General features: G+C 60.6%; 1 protein-coding gene across 7 annotated transcripts in view; it reads right to left on the bottom strand.

Moving 5' to 3' along the window:
* PLEKHA7 (pleckstrin homology domain containing A7) overlaps positions 1-18,838 on the bottom strand; it is a 374,164-nt gene that overhangs the window by 112,212 nt on the left and 243,114 nt on the right. For all 7 annotated transcript variants that reach the window (XM_073659050.1, XM_073659044.1, XM_073659045.1 and 4 more), the window contains 3 exons: positions 16,847-17,010; positions 4,369-5,016; positions 58-541 (listed from right to left, as the gene is read on the bottom strand). In XM_073659050.1, the coding sequence (XP_073515151.1) occupies positions 58-541; positions 4,369-5,016; positions 16,847-17,010 (1,296 nt within the window). The remainder of the gene's footprint in view (positions 1-57; positions 542-4,368; positions 5,017-16,846; positions 17,011-18,838) is intronic.

The following is an 18,838-nucleotide window of genomic DNA, read 5'->3' as shown; positions in this document are numbered from 1 at the left end:
CTCCGCATAGCGGGGTCTCCGCACAGCGGGGTCTCCAGTACACCGGACGGCCATTACCTTTACACCATGGACCCGCGTCTTCTGAGGAGACCCGATGAAGGGGACATTGGCTGGACCTTCCTCCGGCCGCACCGTGAGCCTGTCCGCTGGAGTGTGGGGTCTCCGCGGAGGAAAGAACTTTGGAGGAGCCGGCGGTGGGATATCGGAGGGAGAAGGAGGGACGGACACAGATCGCGGGACGTCCAACAAGCTCTTGGCCCGGGATCGCTCCTCCAGGGGCCCCATGTAGATCTGTCCGGTCGGGCTGCCATGCTTGAACTGCTGCCTCTGCTGCCACTCGTACAGCTGCCACACCATGCCCTCCTTGGTGGCCTGACGCTCCTGATCGGACATCTTCAGGTGGCTGACCCGGTCCTGGGCATATTTGTAGTCGCTTGGCAAGTTTCGTCCAGGAGGAGGCGACGCGCCCGAGTGCTGCCTGCTGGTCTTAGGCAACGTCTGGTACCGCTCCGAGCGGGGGAGGGGGAGCTCCGCCCCGGCACTGACGGGTAAAGAAGAAACAGGGTGAGTATGCCGGGGAAGGGGCAGGGCTGGAGTATAAGGGGTGTGGTCTCATGTCATTATATCAGTGATGTCATCACCAGGGGCGGGGCTGGAGTATAAGGGGTGTGGTCTCATGTCATTATATCAGTGATGTCATCACCAGGGGCGGGGCTGGAGTATAAGGGGTGTGGCCTCATGTCATTATATCAGTGATGTCATCACCAGGGGCGGGGCTGGAGTATAAGGGGTGTGGCCTCATGTCATTATATCAGTGATGTCATCACCAGGGGCGGGGCTGGAGTATAAGGGGTGTGGTCTCATGTCATTATATCAGTGATGTCATCACCAGGGGCGGGGCTGGAGTATAAGGGGTGTGGCCTCATGTCATTATATCAGTGATGTCATCACCAGGGGCGGGGCTGGAGTATAAGGGGTGTGGTCTCAGGTCATTATATCAGTGATGTCATCACCAGGGGCGGGGCTGGAGTATAAGGGGTGTGGTCTCATGTCATTATATCAGTGATGTCATCACCAGGGGCGGGGCTGGAGTATAAGGGGTGTGGTCTCATGTCATTATATCAGTGATGTCATCACCGGGGGGCGGGGCTGGGGTATAAGGGGTGTGGTCTCATGTCATTATATCAGTGCTGTCATCACCAGGGGCGGGGCTGGAGTATAAGGGGTGTGGTCTCATGTCATTATATCAGTGATGTCATCACCAGGGGGCGGCGCTGGAGTATAAGGGGTGTGGTCTCAGGTCATTATATCAGTGATGTCATCACCAGGGGGCGGGGCTGGAGTATAAGGGGTGTGATCTCATGACATTATATCAGTGATGTCATCACCAGGGGCGGGGCTGTAGTATAAGGGGTGTGGTCTCATGACATTATATCAGTGATGTCATCACCAGGGGGCGGGGCTGGAGTATAAGGGGTGTGTTCTCATGTCATTATATCAGTGATGTCATCACCAGGGGCGGGGCTGCAGTATAAGGGGTGTGGCCTCATGTCATTATATCAGTGATATCATCACCAGGGGCGGGGCTGGAGTATAAGGGGTGTGGCCTCATGTCCTTATATCAGTGATGTCATCACCGGGGGCGGGGCTGCAGTATAAGGGGTGTGATCTCATGACATTATATCAGTGATGTCATCACCAGGGGCGGGGCTGCAGTATAAGGGGTGTGTTCTCATGTCATTATATCAGTGGTGTCATCACCAGGGGCGGGGCTGGAGTATAAGGGGTGTGGCCTCATGACATTATATCAGTGGTGTCATCACCAGGGGCGGGGCTGGAGTATAAGGGGTGTGGCCTCATGACATTATATCAGTGATGTCATCACCAGGGGCGGGGCTGGAGTATAAGGGGTGTGGTCTCATGTCATTATATCAGTGATGTCATCACCAGGGGCGGGGCTGGAGTATAAGGGGTGTGGTCTCATGTCATTATATCAGTGATGTCATCACCAGGGGCAGGGCTGGCGTATAAGGGGTGTGGTCTCATGTCATTATATCAGTGATGTCATCACCAGGGGCGGGGCTGGAGTATAAGGGGTGTGGTCTCAGGTCATTATATCAGTGATGTCATCACCAGGGGCGGGGCTGGAGTATAAGGGGTGTGGCCTCGTGTCATTATATCAGTGGTGTCATCACCAGGGGCGGGGCTGGAGTAAAAGGGGTGTGGCCTCGTGTCATTATATCAGTGCTGTCATCACCAGGGGCGGGGCTGGAGTACAAGGGGTGTGGCCTCATGTCATTATATCAGTGATGTCATCACCAGGGGCAGGGCTGGCGTATAAGGGGTGTGGTCTCATGTCATTATATCAGTGATGTCATCACCAGGGGCGGGGCTGGAGTATAAGGGGTGTGGTCTCAGGTCATTATATCAGTGATGTCATCACCAGGGGGCGGGGCTGGAGTATAAGGGGTGTGGCCTCGTGTCATTATATCAGTGGTGTCATCACCAGGGGCGGGGCTGCAGTATAAGGGGTGTGGCCTCATGTCATTATATCAGTGGTGTCATCACCAGGGGCGGGGCTGGAGTATAAGGGGTGTGGTCTCATGCTATTATATCAGTGATGTCATCACCAGGGTCGGGGCTGGAGTATAAGGGGTGTGGCCTCGTGTCATTATATCAGTGGTGTCATCACCAGGGGCGGGGCTGGAGTAAAAGGGGTGTGGTCTCATGCTATTATATCAGTGATGTCATCACCGGGGGCGGGGCTGGAGTATAAGGGGTGTGGTCTCAGGTCATTATATCAGTGATGTCATCACCAGGGGGTGGGGCTGGAGTATAAGGGGTGTGGCCTCGTGTCATATCAGTGATGTCATCACCAGGGGCAGGGCTGGAGTAAAAGGGGTGTGGTCTCATGTCATTATATCAGTGATGTCATCACCGGGGGCGGGGCTGGAGTATAAGGGGTGTGGTCTCATGTCATTATATCAGTGATGTCATCACCAGGGGCAGGGCTGGAGTAAAAGGGGTGTGGTTTCATGTCCTTATATCAGTGATGTCATCACCAGGGGCAGGGCTGGAGTATAAGGGGTGTGGTCTCATGTCATTATATCAGTGATGTCATCACCAGGGGCGGGGCTGGAGTATAAGGGGAGTGGTCTCATGTCATTATATCAGTGATGTCATCACCAGGGTCGGGGCTGGAGTATAAGGGGTGTGGTCTCAGGTCATTATATCAGTGATGTCATCACCAGGGGGCGGGGCTGGAGTATAAGGGGTGTGGTCTCATGTCATTATATCAGTGATGTCATCACCAGGGTCGGGGCTGGAGTATAAGGGGTGTGTTCTCATGTCATTATATCAGTGATGTCATCACCAGGGGGCGGGGCTGGAGTATAAGGGGTGTGTTCTCATGTCATTATATCAGTGGTGTCATCACCAGGGGCGGGGCTGGAGTATAAGGGGTGTGTTCTCATGTCATTATATCAGTGATGTCATCACCAGGGGGCGGGGCTGGAGTATAAGGGGTGTGGTCTCATGTCATTATATCAGTGATGTCATCACCAGGGGCGGGGCTGGAGTATAAGGGGTGTGGCCTCGTGTCATATCAGTGATGTCATCACCAGGGGCAGGGCTGGAGTAAAAGGGGTGTGGTCTCATGTCATTATATCAGTGATGTCATCACCGGGGGCAGGGCTGGAGTATAAGGGGTGTGGTCTCATGTCATTATATCAGTGATGTCATCTTCAGGGGGCTGGGCTGCAGTATAATGGGAGTGGTTTCATGTCCTTATATCAGTGCTGTCATCACCAGGGCGGGGCTGGAGTATAAGGGGTGTGGCCTCATGTCATATCAGTGATGTCATCTTCAGGGGGCTGGGCTGCAGTATAATGGGCGTGGTTTCATGTCCTTATATCAGTGATGTCATCACCAGGGGGCGGGGCTGACAACCTCTCACATGTATGCAGGCGGGTTGTCAGCAGTGGTAGATGGAGTTGTCAGACATTAGAGCCTGGTACAGCCTCTGGATCATCCTCAGGATCATACCTAGCTATGAATCTATCTGCACTGTTGCAGTGTGAACAGCAGGTGGCGACATTGTCCTATAAATCCCACTTTTCGCGGTGACTGTAGAACGTGATCCTGTAGTGTCAGGGATGTTCTGATTGGTCAAAAGTTGTGATCTCTGGGGTGCAGCCGTGGAGCCCCCCACGATCACTGGGTATGGGGGGACAGAAGCGGCTGTGACTGATGTCACCTATGGCAGTGGTGGGTGGAGCGCATGGTGGGGTCACAGCGCGGGGACTGCACTGATTATGTGAGAAGTGTGGAGGAGCACTGAGCCCCCCCTGTGTACAGGGATCGGCTTACCTTTTCCCCTCTCCCTTCTGGACCTTTACCCACTGCTCCACCTGGCCCATCACACTCTTCCTCTGCACTTGTTGCTCAGGATTTGCAGCTGCAGGAAAGCGTCTTGTGTAGGTGTCGGTTCCGTTTTGCTCGTAGGGTCCGGCGCTCACCCGGAAGGAGGGGGGGAGGGTCCCATTTCTCTCAATGATCTGGGGCTGAGGCGTCTGTGACACTTGGGGTCTGTAGGACTTGGAGAAGTCTGTGAACGCCGAGGGCCGGCCGTTAGACAGGAGGGAGGTCGTGCTCCTTCCTCCATTAGAATTGAGGGTGTTCTGGTGGGCGACGTAGCTCTCTCGGGTGCTCTGCCGGGTGCCCTCTCGGGTGCTGGGGTCTCGGGTGTCCTCTCGGGTGCTGGGGTCTCGGGATCGCTCCTTCTCCAGCAGACCTTGGTGCTTGCCCCCCATCTTCCGCTCCTTACCCCCTCTCTCACTTGCATCGCGGCGTTGCGCCTTGTCCGCGGCGTCTCTGTGCGGAGCCTCCTCTGCGGAGCTTCTCCTCGGCTGCGCACAGACGCTCCGTTCCTGGGCTTCTTCTGGTTTTGCGCAGTCGGTGAAGGGATGGATGAGGTCGTTCTCCGGTGACGGCGGCCACTCCATGTCCACAAGCTCCCTGAAAGAAACAGACAAGAATGAAGCCGACGGCACCGGCGCTGCGCGGCCTCGGGCGGCATGTGGAGGGCAGCGATGTCCGGCGGGGAAGGTGACAGCAGGGACACGGCCGGCCGAGGACTGCAGGCGATCAGCGCCCGGACACATCCGCAGCAGCATTACTGCTGAGCTCAGGACTAACAGTGCCAGACAATCTATGGGAGCGTCACTGACTGCGGAGGGCGAGGACTGATACTGGGGTGTGAGCTCAGCAATGACTACGGAGGAGAGGACACCGAATGTGGGAGACGGCATCCCGGGCCAGTACAGACTGACAACCCAGTCCCGGGGGGCCGCACGGCTTCTTACAGGTGTGACGGGGCAGTACAGACTGACACCCCAGTCCCGGGGTCCGCACAGCTTCTTACAGGTGTGACAGGCAGTACAGACTGACACCCCAGTCCCGGGGGGCCGCACGGCTTCTTACAGGTGTGACAGGCAGTACAGACTGACACCCCAGTCCCAGGGGGCCGCACAGCTTCTTACAGGTGTGACGGGGCAGTACAGACTGACACCCCAGTCCCAGGGGGCCGCACAGCTTCTTACAGGTGTGACGGGGCAGTAGAGACTGACACCCCAGTCCCGGGGGGGCCGCACAGCTTCTTACAGGTGTGACGGGCCAGTACAGACTGACACCCCAGTCCCGGGGGGCTGCACAGTTTCTTACAGGGGTGATGGGGCAGTAGAGACTGACACCCCAGTCCCCGGGGGCCGCACAGCTTCTTACAGGTGTGACGGGGCAGTACAGACTGACACCCCAGTCCCGGGGGGCTGCACAGTTTCTTACAGGGGTGATGGGGCAGTAGAGACTGACACCCCAGTCCCCGGGGGCCGCACAGCTTCTTACAGGTGTGACGGGGCAGTACAGACTGACACCCCAGTCCCGGGGGGCCGCACAGCTTCTTACAGGTGTGACAGGCAGTACAGACTGACACCCCAGTCCCGGGGGGCCGCACAGCTTCTTACAGGTGTGACGGGGCAGTACAGACTGACACCCCAGTCCCAGGGGGCCGCACAGCTTCTTACAGGTGTGACGGGGCAGTAGAGACTGACACCCCAGTCCCCGGGGGCCGCACAGCTTCTTACAGGTGTGACGGGGCAGTACAGACTGACACCCCAGTCCCGGGGGGCCGCACAGCTTCTTACAGGTGTGACAGGCAGTAGAGACTGACACCCCAGTCCCAGGGGGCCGCACGGCTTCTTACAGGTGTGACGGGGCAGTAGAGACTGACACCCCAGTCCCGGGGGGGCCGCACAGCTTCTTACAGGTGTGACGGGCCAGTACAGACTGACACCCCAGTCCCGGGGGGCCGCACAGCTTCTTACAGGTGTGACAGGGCAGTAGAGACTGACACCCCAGTCCCAGGGGGCCGCACAGCTTCTTACAGGTGTGACAGGCAGTACAGACTGACACCCCAGTCCCGGGGGGCCGCACAGCTTCTTACAGGTGTGACGGGGCAGTACAGACTGACACCCCAGTCCCGGGGGGCCGCACAGCTTCTTACAGGTGTGACGGGGCAGTAGAGACTGACACCCCAGTCCTGGGGGGGCCGCACAGCTTCTTACAGGTGTGACGGGGCAGTACAGACTGACACCCCAGTCCCGGGGGGCCGCACAGCTTCCTGCAGGTGTGACAGGGCAGTAGAGACTGACACCCCAGTCCCGGGGGGCCGCACAGCTTCTTACAGGTGTGACAGGGCAGTAGAGACTGACACCCCAGTCCCGGGGGGCCGCACAGCTTCTTACAGGTGTGACGGGGCAGTAGAGACTGACACCCTAGTCCCGGGGGGCCGCACAGCTTCTTACAGGTGTGACGGGGCAGTAGAGACTGACACCCCAGTCCCGGGGGGCCGCACAGCTTCTTACAGGTGTGACGGGGCAGTAGAGACTGACAACCCAGTCCCGGGGGGCCGCACGGCTTCTTACAGGTGTGACGGGGCAGTACAGACTGACACCCCAGTCCCGGGGTCCGCACAGCTTCTTACAGGTGTGACAGGCAGTACAGACTGACACCCCAGTCCCGGGGGGCCGCACGGCTTCTTACAGGGGTGATGGGGCAGTAGAGACTGACACCCCAGTCCCGGGGGGCCGCACAGCTTCTTACAGGTGTGACAGGGCAGTAGAGACTGACACCCCAGTCCCAGGGGGCCGCACAGCTTCTTACAGGTGTGACGGGGCAGTACAGACTGACACCCCAGTCCCGGGGGGCCGCACAGCTTCTTACAGGTGTGACGGGCCAGTACAGACTGACACCCCAGTCCTGGGGGGCTGCATAGCAGCTTCTTACAGGGGTGATGGGGCAGTACAGACTGACACCCCAGTCCCAGGGGGCCGCACAGCTTCTTACAGGTGTGACGGGGCAGTACAGACTGACACCCCAGTCCCGGGGGGCCGCACAGCTTCTTACAGGTGTGACGGGGCAGTAGAGACTGACACCCCAGTCCCGGGGGGGCCGCACAGCTTCTTACAGGTGTGACGGGGCAGTACAGACTGACACCCCAGTCCCGGGGGGCCGCACAGCTTCCTGCAGGCGTGACGGGGCAGTAGAGACTGACACCCCAGTCCCGGGGGGCCGCACAGCTTCCTGCAGGTGTGACAGGGCAGTAGAGACTGACACCCCAGTCCCGGGGGGCCGCGCAGCTTCTTACAGGTGTGACAGGGCAGTAGAGACTGACACCCCAGTCCCGGGGGGCCGCACAGCTTCTTACAGGTGTGACGGGGCAGTAGAGACTGACACCCCAGTCCCGGGGGGCCGCACAGCTTCTTACAGGTGTGACGGGGCAGTAGAGACTGACACCCCAGTCCCGGGGGGCCGCACAGCTTCTTACAGGTGTGACGGGGCAGTAGAGACTGACACCCCAGTCCCAGGGGGCCGCACAGCTTCTTACAGGTATGACGGGGCAGTACAGACTGACACCCCAGTCCCGGGGGGCCGCACAGCTTCTTGCAGGTGTGACGGGGCAGTAGAGACTGACACCCCAGTCCCAGGGGGCCGCACAGCTTCTTACAGGTGTGACGGGGCAGTAGAGACTGACACCCCAGTCCCGGGGGGCCGCACAGCTTCTTACAGGTGTGACGGGGCAGTACAGACTGACACCCCAGTCCCGGGGGGCCGCACAGCTTCTTACAGGTGTGACGGGGCAGTACAGACTGACACCCCAGTCCCGGGGGGCCGCACAGCTTCTTACAGGTGTGACAGGCAGTACAGACTGACACCCCAGTCCCGGGGGGCCGCACAGCTTCTTACAGGTGTGACAGGCAGTAGAGACTGACACCCCAGTCCCGGGGGGCTGCACAGCTTCTTACAGGTGTGACAGGCAGTAGAGACTGACACCCCAGTCCCGGGGGGCTGCACAGCTTCTTACAGGGGTGATGGGGCAGTAGAGACTGACACCCCAGTCCCGGGGGGCCGCACAGCTTCCTGCAGGTGTGACAGGGCAGTAGAGACTGACACCCCAGTCCCGGGGGGCCGCGCAGCTTCTTACAGGTGTGACAGGGCAGTAGAGACTGACACCCCAGTCCCGGGGGGCCGCACAGCTTCTTACAGGTGTGACGGGGTAGTAGAGACTGACACCCCAGTCCCGGGGGGCCGCACAGCTTCTTACAGGTGTGACGGGGCAGTAGAGACTGACACCCCAGTCCCGGGGGGCCGCACAGCTTCTTACAGGTGTGACGGGGCAGTAGAGACTGACACCCCAGTCCCAGGGGGCCGCACAGCTTCTTACAGGTATGACGGGGCAGTACAGACTGACACCCCAGTCCCGGGGGGCCGCACAGCTTCTTGCAGGTGTGACGGGGCAGTAGAGACTGACACCCCAGTCCCAGGGGGCCGCACAGCTTCTTACAGGTGTGACGGGGCAGTAGAGACTGACACCCCAGTCCCGGGGGGCCGCACAGCTTCTTACAGGTGTGACGGGGCAGTACAGACTGACACCCCAGTCCCGGGGGGCCGCACAGCTTCTTACAGGTGTGACGGGGCAGTACAGACTGACACCCCAGTCCCGGGGGGCCGCACAGCTTCTTACAGGTGTGACAGGCAGTACAGACTGACACCCCAGTCCCGGGGGGCCGCACAGCTTCTTACAGGTGTGACAGGCAGTAGAGACTGACACCCCAGTCCCGGGGGGCTGCACAGCTTCTTACAGGTGTGACAGGCAGTAGAGACTGACACCCCAGTCCCGGGGGGCTGCACAGCTTCTTACAGGGGTGATGGGGCAGTAGAGACTGACACCCCAGTCCCGGGGGGCCGCACAGCTTCTTACAGGTGTGACAGGGCAGTAGAGACTGACACCCCAGTCCCGGGGGGCCGCACAGCTTCTTACAGGTGTGACGGGGCAGTAGAGACTGACACCCCAGTCCCGGGGGGCCGCACAGCTTCCTGCAGGTGTGACAGGGCAGTAGAGACTGACACCCCAGTCCCGGGGGGCCGCACAGCTTCTTACAGGTGTGACGGGGCAGTAGAGACTGATACCCCAGTCCCGGGGGGCCGCACAGCTTCTTACAGGTGTGACGGGGCAGTAGAGACTGACACCCCAGTCCCGGGGGGCCGCACAGCTTCTTACAGGTGTGATGGGGCAGTAGAGACTGACACCCCAGTCCCAGAGGGCCACACAGCTTCTTACAGGTGTGACGGGGCAGTACAGACTGACACCCCAGTCCCGGGGGGCCGCACAGCTTCTTACAGGTGTGACGGGGCAGTAGAGACTGACACCCAGTCCCAGGGGGCCGCACAGCTTCCTGCAGGTGTGACGGGGCAGTAGAGACTGACACCCCAGTCCAAGGGGGCCGCACAGCTTCCTGCAGGTGTGACAGGGCAGTAGAGACTGACACCCCAGTCCCGGGGGGCCGCACAGCTTCTTACAGGTGTGACGGGGCAGTAGAGACTGACACCACAGTCCCAGGGGACCGCACAGCTTCTTACAGGTGTGACGGGGCAGTACAGACTGACACCCCAGTCCTGGGGGGCCGCACAGCTTCTTACAGGTGTGACGGGGCAGTAGAGACTGACACCCCAGTCCCGGGGGGGCCGCACAGCTTCTTACAGGTGTGACGGGGCAGTACAGACTGACACCCCAGTCCCGGGGGGCCGCACAGCTTCCTGCAGGTGTGACAGGGCAGTAGAGACTGACACCCCAGTCCCGGGGGGCCGCACAGCTTCTTACAGGTGTGACAGGGCAGTAGAGACTGACACCCCAGTCCCGGGGGGCCGCACAGCTTCTTACAGGTGTGACGGGGCAGTAGAGACTGACACCCCAGTCCTGGGGGGCCGCACAGCTTCTTACAGGTGTGACGGGGCAGTAGAGACTGACACCCCAGTCCCGGGGGGCCGCACAGCTTCTTACAGGTGTGACGGGGCAGTAGAGACTGACACCCCAGTCCCAGGGGGCCGCACAGCTTCTTACAGGTGTGACGGGGCAGTACAGACTGACACCCCAGTCCCGGGGGGCCGCACAGCTTCTTACAGGTGTGACGGGGCAGTAGAGACTGACACCCCAGTCCCGGGGGGGCCGCACAGCTTCTTACAGGTGTGACGGGGCAGTACAGACTGACACCCCAGTCCCGGGGGGCCGCACAGCTTCCTGCAGGTGTGACAGGGCAGTAGAGACTGACACCCCAGTCCCGGGGGGCCACACAGCTTCTTACAGGTGTGACAGGGCAGTAGAGACTGACACCCCAGTCCCGGGGGGCCGCACAGCTTCTTACAGGTGTGACGGGGCAGTAGAGACTGACACCCCAGTCCCGGGGGGCCGCACAGCTTCCTGCAGGTGTGACAGGGCAGTAGAGACTGACACCCCAGTCCCGGGGGGCCGCACAGCTTCTTACAGGTGTGACAGGGCAGTAGAGACTGACACCCCAGTCCCGGGGGGCCGCACAGCTTCTTACAGGTGTGACGGGGCAGTAGAGACTGACACCCCAGTCCCGGGGGGCCGCACAGCTTCTTACAGGTGTGATGGGGCAGTAGAGACTGACACCCCAGTCCCAGAGGGCAGCACAGCTTCTTACAGGTGTGACGGGGCAGTACAGACTGACACCCCAGTCCCGGGGGGCCGCACAGCTTCTTACAGGTGTGACGGGGCAGTAGAGACTGACACCCAGTCCCAGGGGGCTGCACAGCTTCCTGCAGGTGTGACGGGGCAGTAGAGACTGACACCCCAGTCCAAGGGGGCCGCACAGCTTCCTGCAGGCGTGACGGGGCAGTAGAGACTGACACCCCAGTCCCGGGGGGCCGCACAGCTTCTTACAGGTGTGACGGGGCAGTAGAGACTGACACCACAGTCCCAGGGGGCCGCACAGCTTCTTACAGGTGTGACGGGGCAGTACAGACTGACACCCCAGTCCTGGGGGGCCGCACAGCTTCTTACAGGTGTGACGGGGCAGTAGAGACTGACACCCCAGTCCCGGGGGGGCCGCACAGCTTCTTACAGGTGTGACGGGGCAGTACAGACTGACACCCCAGTCCCGGGGGGCCGCACAGCTTCCTGCAGGTGTGACAGGGCAGTAGAGACTGACACCCCAGTCCCGGGGGGCCGCACAGCTTCTTACAGGTGTGACAGGGCAGTAGAGACTGACACCCCAGTCCCGGGGGGCCACACAGCTTCTTACAGGTGTGACGGGGCAGTAGAGACTGACACCCCAGTCCCGGGGGGCCGCACAGCTTCTTACAGGTGTGACGGGGCAGTAGAGACTGACACCCCAGTCCCAGGGGGCTGCACAGCTTCTTACAGGTGTGACGGGCAGTAGAGACTGACACCCCAGTCCCGGGGGGCTGCACAGCTTCTTACAGGTGTGACAGGCAGTAGAGACTGACACCCCAGTCCCGGGGGGCTGCACAGCTTCTTACAGGGGTGATGGGGCAGTAGAGACTGACACCCCAGTCCCGGGGGGCCGCACAGCTTCCTGCAGGTGTGACAGGGCAGTAGAGACTGACACCCCAGTCCCGGGGGGCCGCGCAGCTTCTTACAGGTGTGACAGGGCAGTAGAGACTGACACCCCAGTCCCGGGGGGCCGCACAGCTTCTTACAGGTGTGACGGGGTAGTAGAGACTGACACCCCAGTCCCGGGGGGCCGCACAGCTTCTTACAGGTGTGACGGGGCAGTAGAGACTGACACCCCAGTCCCGGGGGGCCGCACAGCTTCTTACAGGTGTGACGGGGCAGTAGAGACTGACACCCCAGTCCCAGGGGGCCGCACAGCTTCTTACAGGTATGACGGGGCAGTACAGACTGACACCCCAGTCCTGGGGGGCCGCACAGCTTCTTGCAGGTGTGACGGGGCAGTAGAGACTGACACCCCAGTCCCAGGGGGCCGCACAGCTTCTTACAGGTGTGACGGGGCAGTAGAGACTGACACCCCAGTCCCGGGGGGCCGCACAGCTTCTTACAGGTGTGACGGGGCAGTACAGACTGACACCCCAGTCCCGGGGGGCCGCACAGCTTCTTACAGGTGTGACGGGGCAGTACAGACTGACACCCCAGTCCCGGGGGGCCGCACAGCTTCTTACAGGTGTGACAGGCAGTACAGACTGACACCCCAGTCCCGGGGGGCCGCACAGCTTCTTACAGGTGTGACAGGCAGTAGAGACTGACACCCCAGTCCCGGGGGGCTGCACAGCTTCTTACAGGTGTGACAGGCAGTAGAGACTGACACCCCAGTCCCGGGGGGCTGCACAGCTTCTTACAGGGGTGATGGGGCAGTAGAGACTGACACCCCAGTCCCGGGGGGCCGCACAGCTTCTTACAGGTGTGACAGGGCAGTAGAGACTGACACCCCAGTCCCGGGGGGCCGCACAGCTTCTTACAGGTGTGACGGGGCAGTAGAGACTGACACCCCAGTCCCGGGGGGCCGCACAGCTTCCTGCAGGTGTGACAGGGCAGTAGAGACTGACACCCCAGTCCCGGGGGGCCGCACAGCTTCTTACAGGTGTGACGGGGCAGTAGAGACTGACACCCCAGTCCCGGGGGGCCGCACAGCTTCTTACAGGTGTGACGGGGCAGTAGAGACTGACACCCCAGTCCCGGGGGGCCGCACAGCTTCTTACAGGTGTGACAGGGCAGTAGAGACTGACACCCCAGTCCCGGGGGGCCGCACAGCTTCTTACAGGTGTGACGGGGCAGTAGAGACTGACACCCCAGTCCCGGGGGGCCGCACAGCTTCTTACAGGTGTGACGGGGCAGTAGAGACTGACACCCCAGTCCCAGGGGGCTGCACAGCTTCTTACAGGTGTGACGGGCAGTAGAGACTGACACCCCAGTCCCGGGGGGCTGCACAGCTTCTTACAGGTGTGACAGGCAGTAGAGACTGACACCCCAGTCCCGGGGGGCTGCACAGCTTCTTACAGGGGTGATGGGGCAGTAGAGACTGACACCCCAGTCCCGGGGGGCCGCACAGCTTCCTGCAGGTGTGACAGGGCAGTAGAGACTGACACCCCAGTCCCGGGGGGCCGCGCAGCTTCTTACAGGTGTGACAGGGCAGTAGAGACTGACACCCCAGTCCCGGGGGGCCGCACAGCTTCTTACAGGTGTGACGGGGTAGTAGAGACTGACACCCCAGTCCCGGGGGGCCGCACAGCTTCTTACAGGTGTGACGGGGCAGTAGAGACTGACACCCCAGTCCCGGGGGGCCGCACAGCTTCTTACAGGTGTGACGGGGCAGTAGAGACTGACACCCCAGTCCCAGGGGGCCGCACAGCTTCTTACAGGTATGACGGGGCAGTACAGACTGACACCTCAGTCCCGGGGGGCCGCACAGCTTCTTGCAGGTGTGACGGGGCAGTAGAGACTGACACCCCAGTCCCAGGGGGCCGCACAGCTTCTTACAGGTGTGACGGGGCAGTAGAGACTGACACCCCAGTCCCGGGGGGCCGCACAGCTTCTTACAGGTGTGACGGGGCAGTACAGACTGACACCCCAGTCCCGGGGGGCCGCACAGCTTCTTACAGGTGTGACGGGGCAGTACAGACTGACACCCCAGTCCCGGGGGGCCGCACAGCTTCTTACAGGTGTGACAGGCAGTAGAGACTGACACCCCAGTCCCGGGGGGCTGCACAGCTTCTTACAGGTGTGACAGGCAGTAGAGACTGACACCCCAGTCCCGGGGGGCTGCACAGCTTCTTACAGGGGTGATGGGGCAGTAGAGACTGACACCCCAGTCCCGGGGGGCCGCACAGCTTCTTACAGGTGTGACGGGGCAGTAGAGACTGACACCCCAGTCCCGGGGGGCCGCACAGCTTCTTACAGGTGTGATGGGGCAGTAGAGACTGACACCCCAGTCCCAGAGGGCCACACAGCTTCTTACAGGTGTGACGGGGCAGTACAGACTGACACCCCAGTCCCGGGGGGCCGCACAGCTTCTTACAGGTGTGACGGGGCAGTAGAGACTGACACCCAGTCCCAGGGGGCCGCACAGCTTCCTGCAGATGTGACGGGGCAGTAGAGACTGACACCCCAGTCCAAGGGGGCCGCACAGATTCCTGCAGGTGTGACAGGGCAGTAGAGACTGACACCCCAGTCCCGGGGGGCCGCACAGCTTCTTACAGGTGTGACGGGGCAGTAGAGACTGACACCACAGTCCCAGGGGGCCGCACAGCTTCTTACAGGTGTGACGGGGCAGTACAGACTGACACCCCAGTCCTGGGGGGCCGCACAGCTTCTTACAGGTGTGACGGGGCAGTAGAGACTGACACCCCAGTCCCGGGGGGGCCGCACAGCTTCTTACAGGTGTGACGGGGCAGTACAGACTGACACCCCAGTCCCGGGGGGCCGCACAGCTTCCTGCAGGTGTGACAGGGCAGTAGAGACTGACACCCCAGTCCCGGGGGGCCGCACAGCTTCTTACAGGTGTGACAGGGCAGTAGAGACTGACACCCCAGTCCCGGGGGGCCGCACAGCTTCTTACAGGTGTGACGGGGCAGTACAGACTGACACCCCAGTCCTGGGGGGCCGCACAGCTTCTTACAGGTGTGACGGGGCAGTAGAGACTGACACCCCAGTCCCGGGGGGCCGCACAGCTTCTTACAGGTGTGACGGGGCAGTAGAGACTGACACCCCAGTCCCAGGGGGCCGCACAGCTTCTTACAGGTGTGACGGGGCAGTACAGACTGACACCCCAGTCCCGGGGGGCCGCACAGCTTCTTACAGGTGTGACGGGGCAGTAGAGACTGACACCCCAGTCCCGGGGGGGCCGCACAGCTTCTTACAGGTGTGACGGGGCAGTACAGACTGACACCCCAGTCCCGGGGGGCCGCACAGCTTCCTGCAGGTGTGACAGGGCAGTAGAGACTGACACCCCAGTCCCGGGGGGCCACACAGCTTCTTACAGGTGTGACAGGGCAGTAGAGACTGACACCCCAGTCCCGGGGGGCCGCACAGCTTCTTACAGGTGTGACGGGGCAGTAGAGACTGACACCCCAGTCCCGGGGGGCCGCACAGCTTCCTGCAGGTGTGACAGGGCAGTAGAGACTGACACCCCAGTCCCGGGGGGCCGCACAGCTTCTTACAGGTGTGACAGGGCAGTAGAGACTGACACCCCAGTCCCGGGGGGCCGCACAGCTTCTTACAGGTGTGACGGGGCAGTAGAGACTGACACCCCAGTCCCGGGGGGCCGCACAGCTTCTTACAGGTGTGATGGGGCAGTAGAGACTGACACCCCAGTCCCAGAGGGCCGCACAGCTTCTTACAGGTGTGACGGGGCAGTACAGACTGACACCCCAGTCCCGGGGGGCCGCACAGCTTCTTACAGGTGTGACGGGGCAGTAGAGACTGACACCCAGTCCCAGGGGGCCGCACAGCTTCCTGCAGGTGTGACGGGGCAGTAGAGACTGACACCCCAGTCCAAGGGGGCCGCACAGCTTCCTGCAGGCGTGACGGGGCAGTAGAGACTGACACCCCAGTCCCGGGGGGCCGCACAGCTTCTTACAGGTGTGACGGGGCAGTAGAGACTGACACCACAGTCCCAGGGGGCCGCACAGCTTCTTACAGGTGTGACGGGGCAGTACAGACTGACACCCCAGTCCTGGGGGGCCGCACAGCTTCTTACAGGTGTGACGGGGCAGTAGAGACTGACACCCCAGTCCCGGGGGGGCCGCACAGCTTCTTACAGGTGTGACGGGGCAGTACAGACTGACACCCCAGTCCCGGGGGGCCGCACAGCTTCCTGCAGGTGTGACAGGGCAGTAGAGACTGACACCCCAGTCCCGGGGGGCCGCACAGCTTCTTACAGGTGTGACAGGGCAGTAGAGACTGACACCCCAGTCCCGGGGGGCCGCACAGCTTCTTACAGGTGTGACGGGGCAGTAGAGACTGACACCCCAGTCCCGGGGGGCCGCACAGCTTCTTACAGGTGTGACGGGGCAGTAGAGACTGACAACCCAGTCCCGGGGGGCCGCACAGCTTCTTACAGGTGTGACGGGGCAGTAGAGACTGACACCCCAGTCCCAGGGGGCTGCACAGCTTCTTACAGGTGTGACGGGGCAGTAGAGACTGACACCCCAGTCCCGGGGGGCCGCACAGCTTCTTACAGGTGTGACGGGGCAGTAGAGACTGACACCCCAGTCCCGGGGGGCCGCACAGCTTCCTGCAGGTGTGACGGGGCAGTAGAGACTGACACCCCAGTCCCGGGGGGCCGCACAGCTTCCTGCAGGTGTGACGGGGCAGTAGAGACTGACACCCCAGTCCCAGGGGGCCGCACAGCTTCCTGCAGGTGTGACAGGCAGTAGAGACTGACACCCCAGTCCCGAGGGGGCCGCACAGCTTCCTGCAGGTGTGGCGGGGCAGAATGGCGCTCTGGCCACTTACCTTCTGCTGTCCGGGGCGTTCTGGACCAGCGCCGCTTGATTCATCACTCGGATCCATCCGTTCATGTCCTCCTGTGTATCAGCGCTGAAGTAATAGGTCCTCATGCTGGGGTGGTCCCGTAGAGAGTCCTGTTGGATGTACGCCCGCATCCCAGCGTGCACAGCCTGTAATAGAAAGATGCCACCATCACCGGCCGCTGACGGCGAGCGCAGCGCTGAAACATGGCCCCTGATTGTGGACAACAACTCTCAGTGGACAATAGAGCTGCAGCAACTCTCAGCATCCACAGACTGAGCGCAGAGCGATGGGGCCATACTACCGGGGGAGAGCTGGCTGTGTGTGTGGAGCGTCCCACCCTATGACTGCAGCCCCGTCCCCCTCTACGGGGCGATGGCTCATCACTAACACACAGTGACAGGCAGTGAGTGCAGCGCTGCCCGGATCAGCACTTCTGTGCACTCGGCCACAGCAGGCAATGTAGTGTCAGCCACGAGGCCCGGGCCCACGAGGAGACATAGGAGCCGAGTCCTCATGGGTGCAGGCGACCGCGCGGCCACACAGTCTGGACACGGCCAGATCCGCCACGTTTACCGCCTGTCACCGGCTTTGGCCATTTTTTATCATTCACTTTGATTCATCTGCAGTCATCTTTAGCCCCCATCTCCTCGCTCTCCTGTCCAGACTCCGCATCGTCCCAGTATAACACAATGCAGAGCGCCCTGGATGAAGCAGCACCGGCTACACGCTGTGTGACCCAGCACAGACGACGGCAGCCCCGGCACACGATGCAAACACGCTTTCTCCAGCGCTGCTCAAGGTGCCGAGCGTCAGTGGAGAAAATCACTTTCAGCAGAAGACTTCATCCACTATAAGATCATGCTCAAAACCTATAACTCTGCCCTTCATCCATCCAAACAATCCTACTTCACCACCCTCATCACTTCAATGTCCAACAATCCTAAACGACTCTGAAACCTTCCACTCCCTCCTGAGCCCTAAAGTACAGACCCCGTCACCAACCTAAGTGTTGACGATCTGGCCACTTATTTCCTAAAAAAATGAATCATCCATCAAGACATTCCTGCACAATCTCCTCAGAGTCTGGATCTCCTTCCCTGCCGCACTTCAAGTTCACTTTCCATCTTTGAGCCTGTCACAGAAGAAGAAGTGACCAGACTCCTCGCTTCTTCTCGCCCTACCACCTGCAACAGTGACCCTATTCCCTCACATCTCCTTCAGTCCCTTTCCCCAGCTGTCACTACTCACCTGACTAAAATATTTAACCTCTCCCTCTCTTCAGGTATCTTTCCCTCCTCATTTAAACATGCCATCATATCCCCTTTACTTAAAAATCCATCCCTGGACCAGAACTGCGCTGCTAACTACAGACCGGTCTCTAATCTTTCATTCATCTCTAAACTCCTGGAACGCCTGGTCCACTCCCGTCTAATCCGCTATCTCTCAGATAACTCTCTCCTCGACCCTTTACAATCTGGTTTCCGCTCCTTACACTCCACTGAAACTGCCCTCACTAAAGTCTCTAATGATCTACTAACAGCTAAATCCAATGGTCACTGCTCCCTGCTGATCTCCTGGATCTCTCTGCTGATCTCCTGGATCTCTCTGCTGATCTCCTGGATCTCTCTACTGATCTCCTGGATCTCTCTGCTGATCTCCTGGATCTCTCTACTGATCTCCTGGATCTCTCTGCTGATCTCCTGGATCTCTCTGCTGATCTCCTGGATCTCTCTACTGATCTCCTGGATCTCTCTGCTGATCTCCTGGATCTCTCTGCAGCATTTGACACTGTGGATCACCAGCTCCTCCTCACTATGCTCCGCACTATTGGCCTCAAGGACACTGTTCTCTCCTGGTTCTCCTCCTACCTCTCTGACCGCTCCTTCTCTGTGTCTTTTGCCGGCTCCTCCTCCTCTCTCCTTGTCCCCTTACTATCGGGCGTCCGCAGGGCTCAGTCCTAGGCCCCCTCCTCTT

Source organism: Phyllobates terribilis, unplaced genomic scaffold (genome assembly GCF_046119375.1).
Source record: "Phyllobates terribilis strain yellow unplaced genomic scaffold, ASM4611937v1 Scaffold_13__5_contigs__length_258822181, whole genome shotgun sequence".
In the NCBI taxonomy this organism is placed as follows: Eukaryota; Metazoa; Chordata; class Amphibia; order Anura; family Dendrobatidae; genus Phyllobates; species Phyllobates terribilis.
Note: the sequence above shows the minus strand (reverse complement) of the source record. Positions and strands in the feature narration are given on the sequence as shown.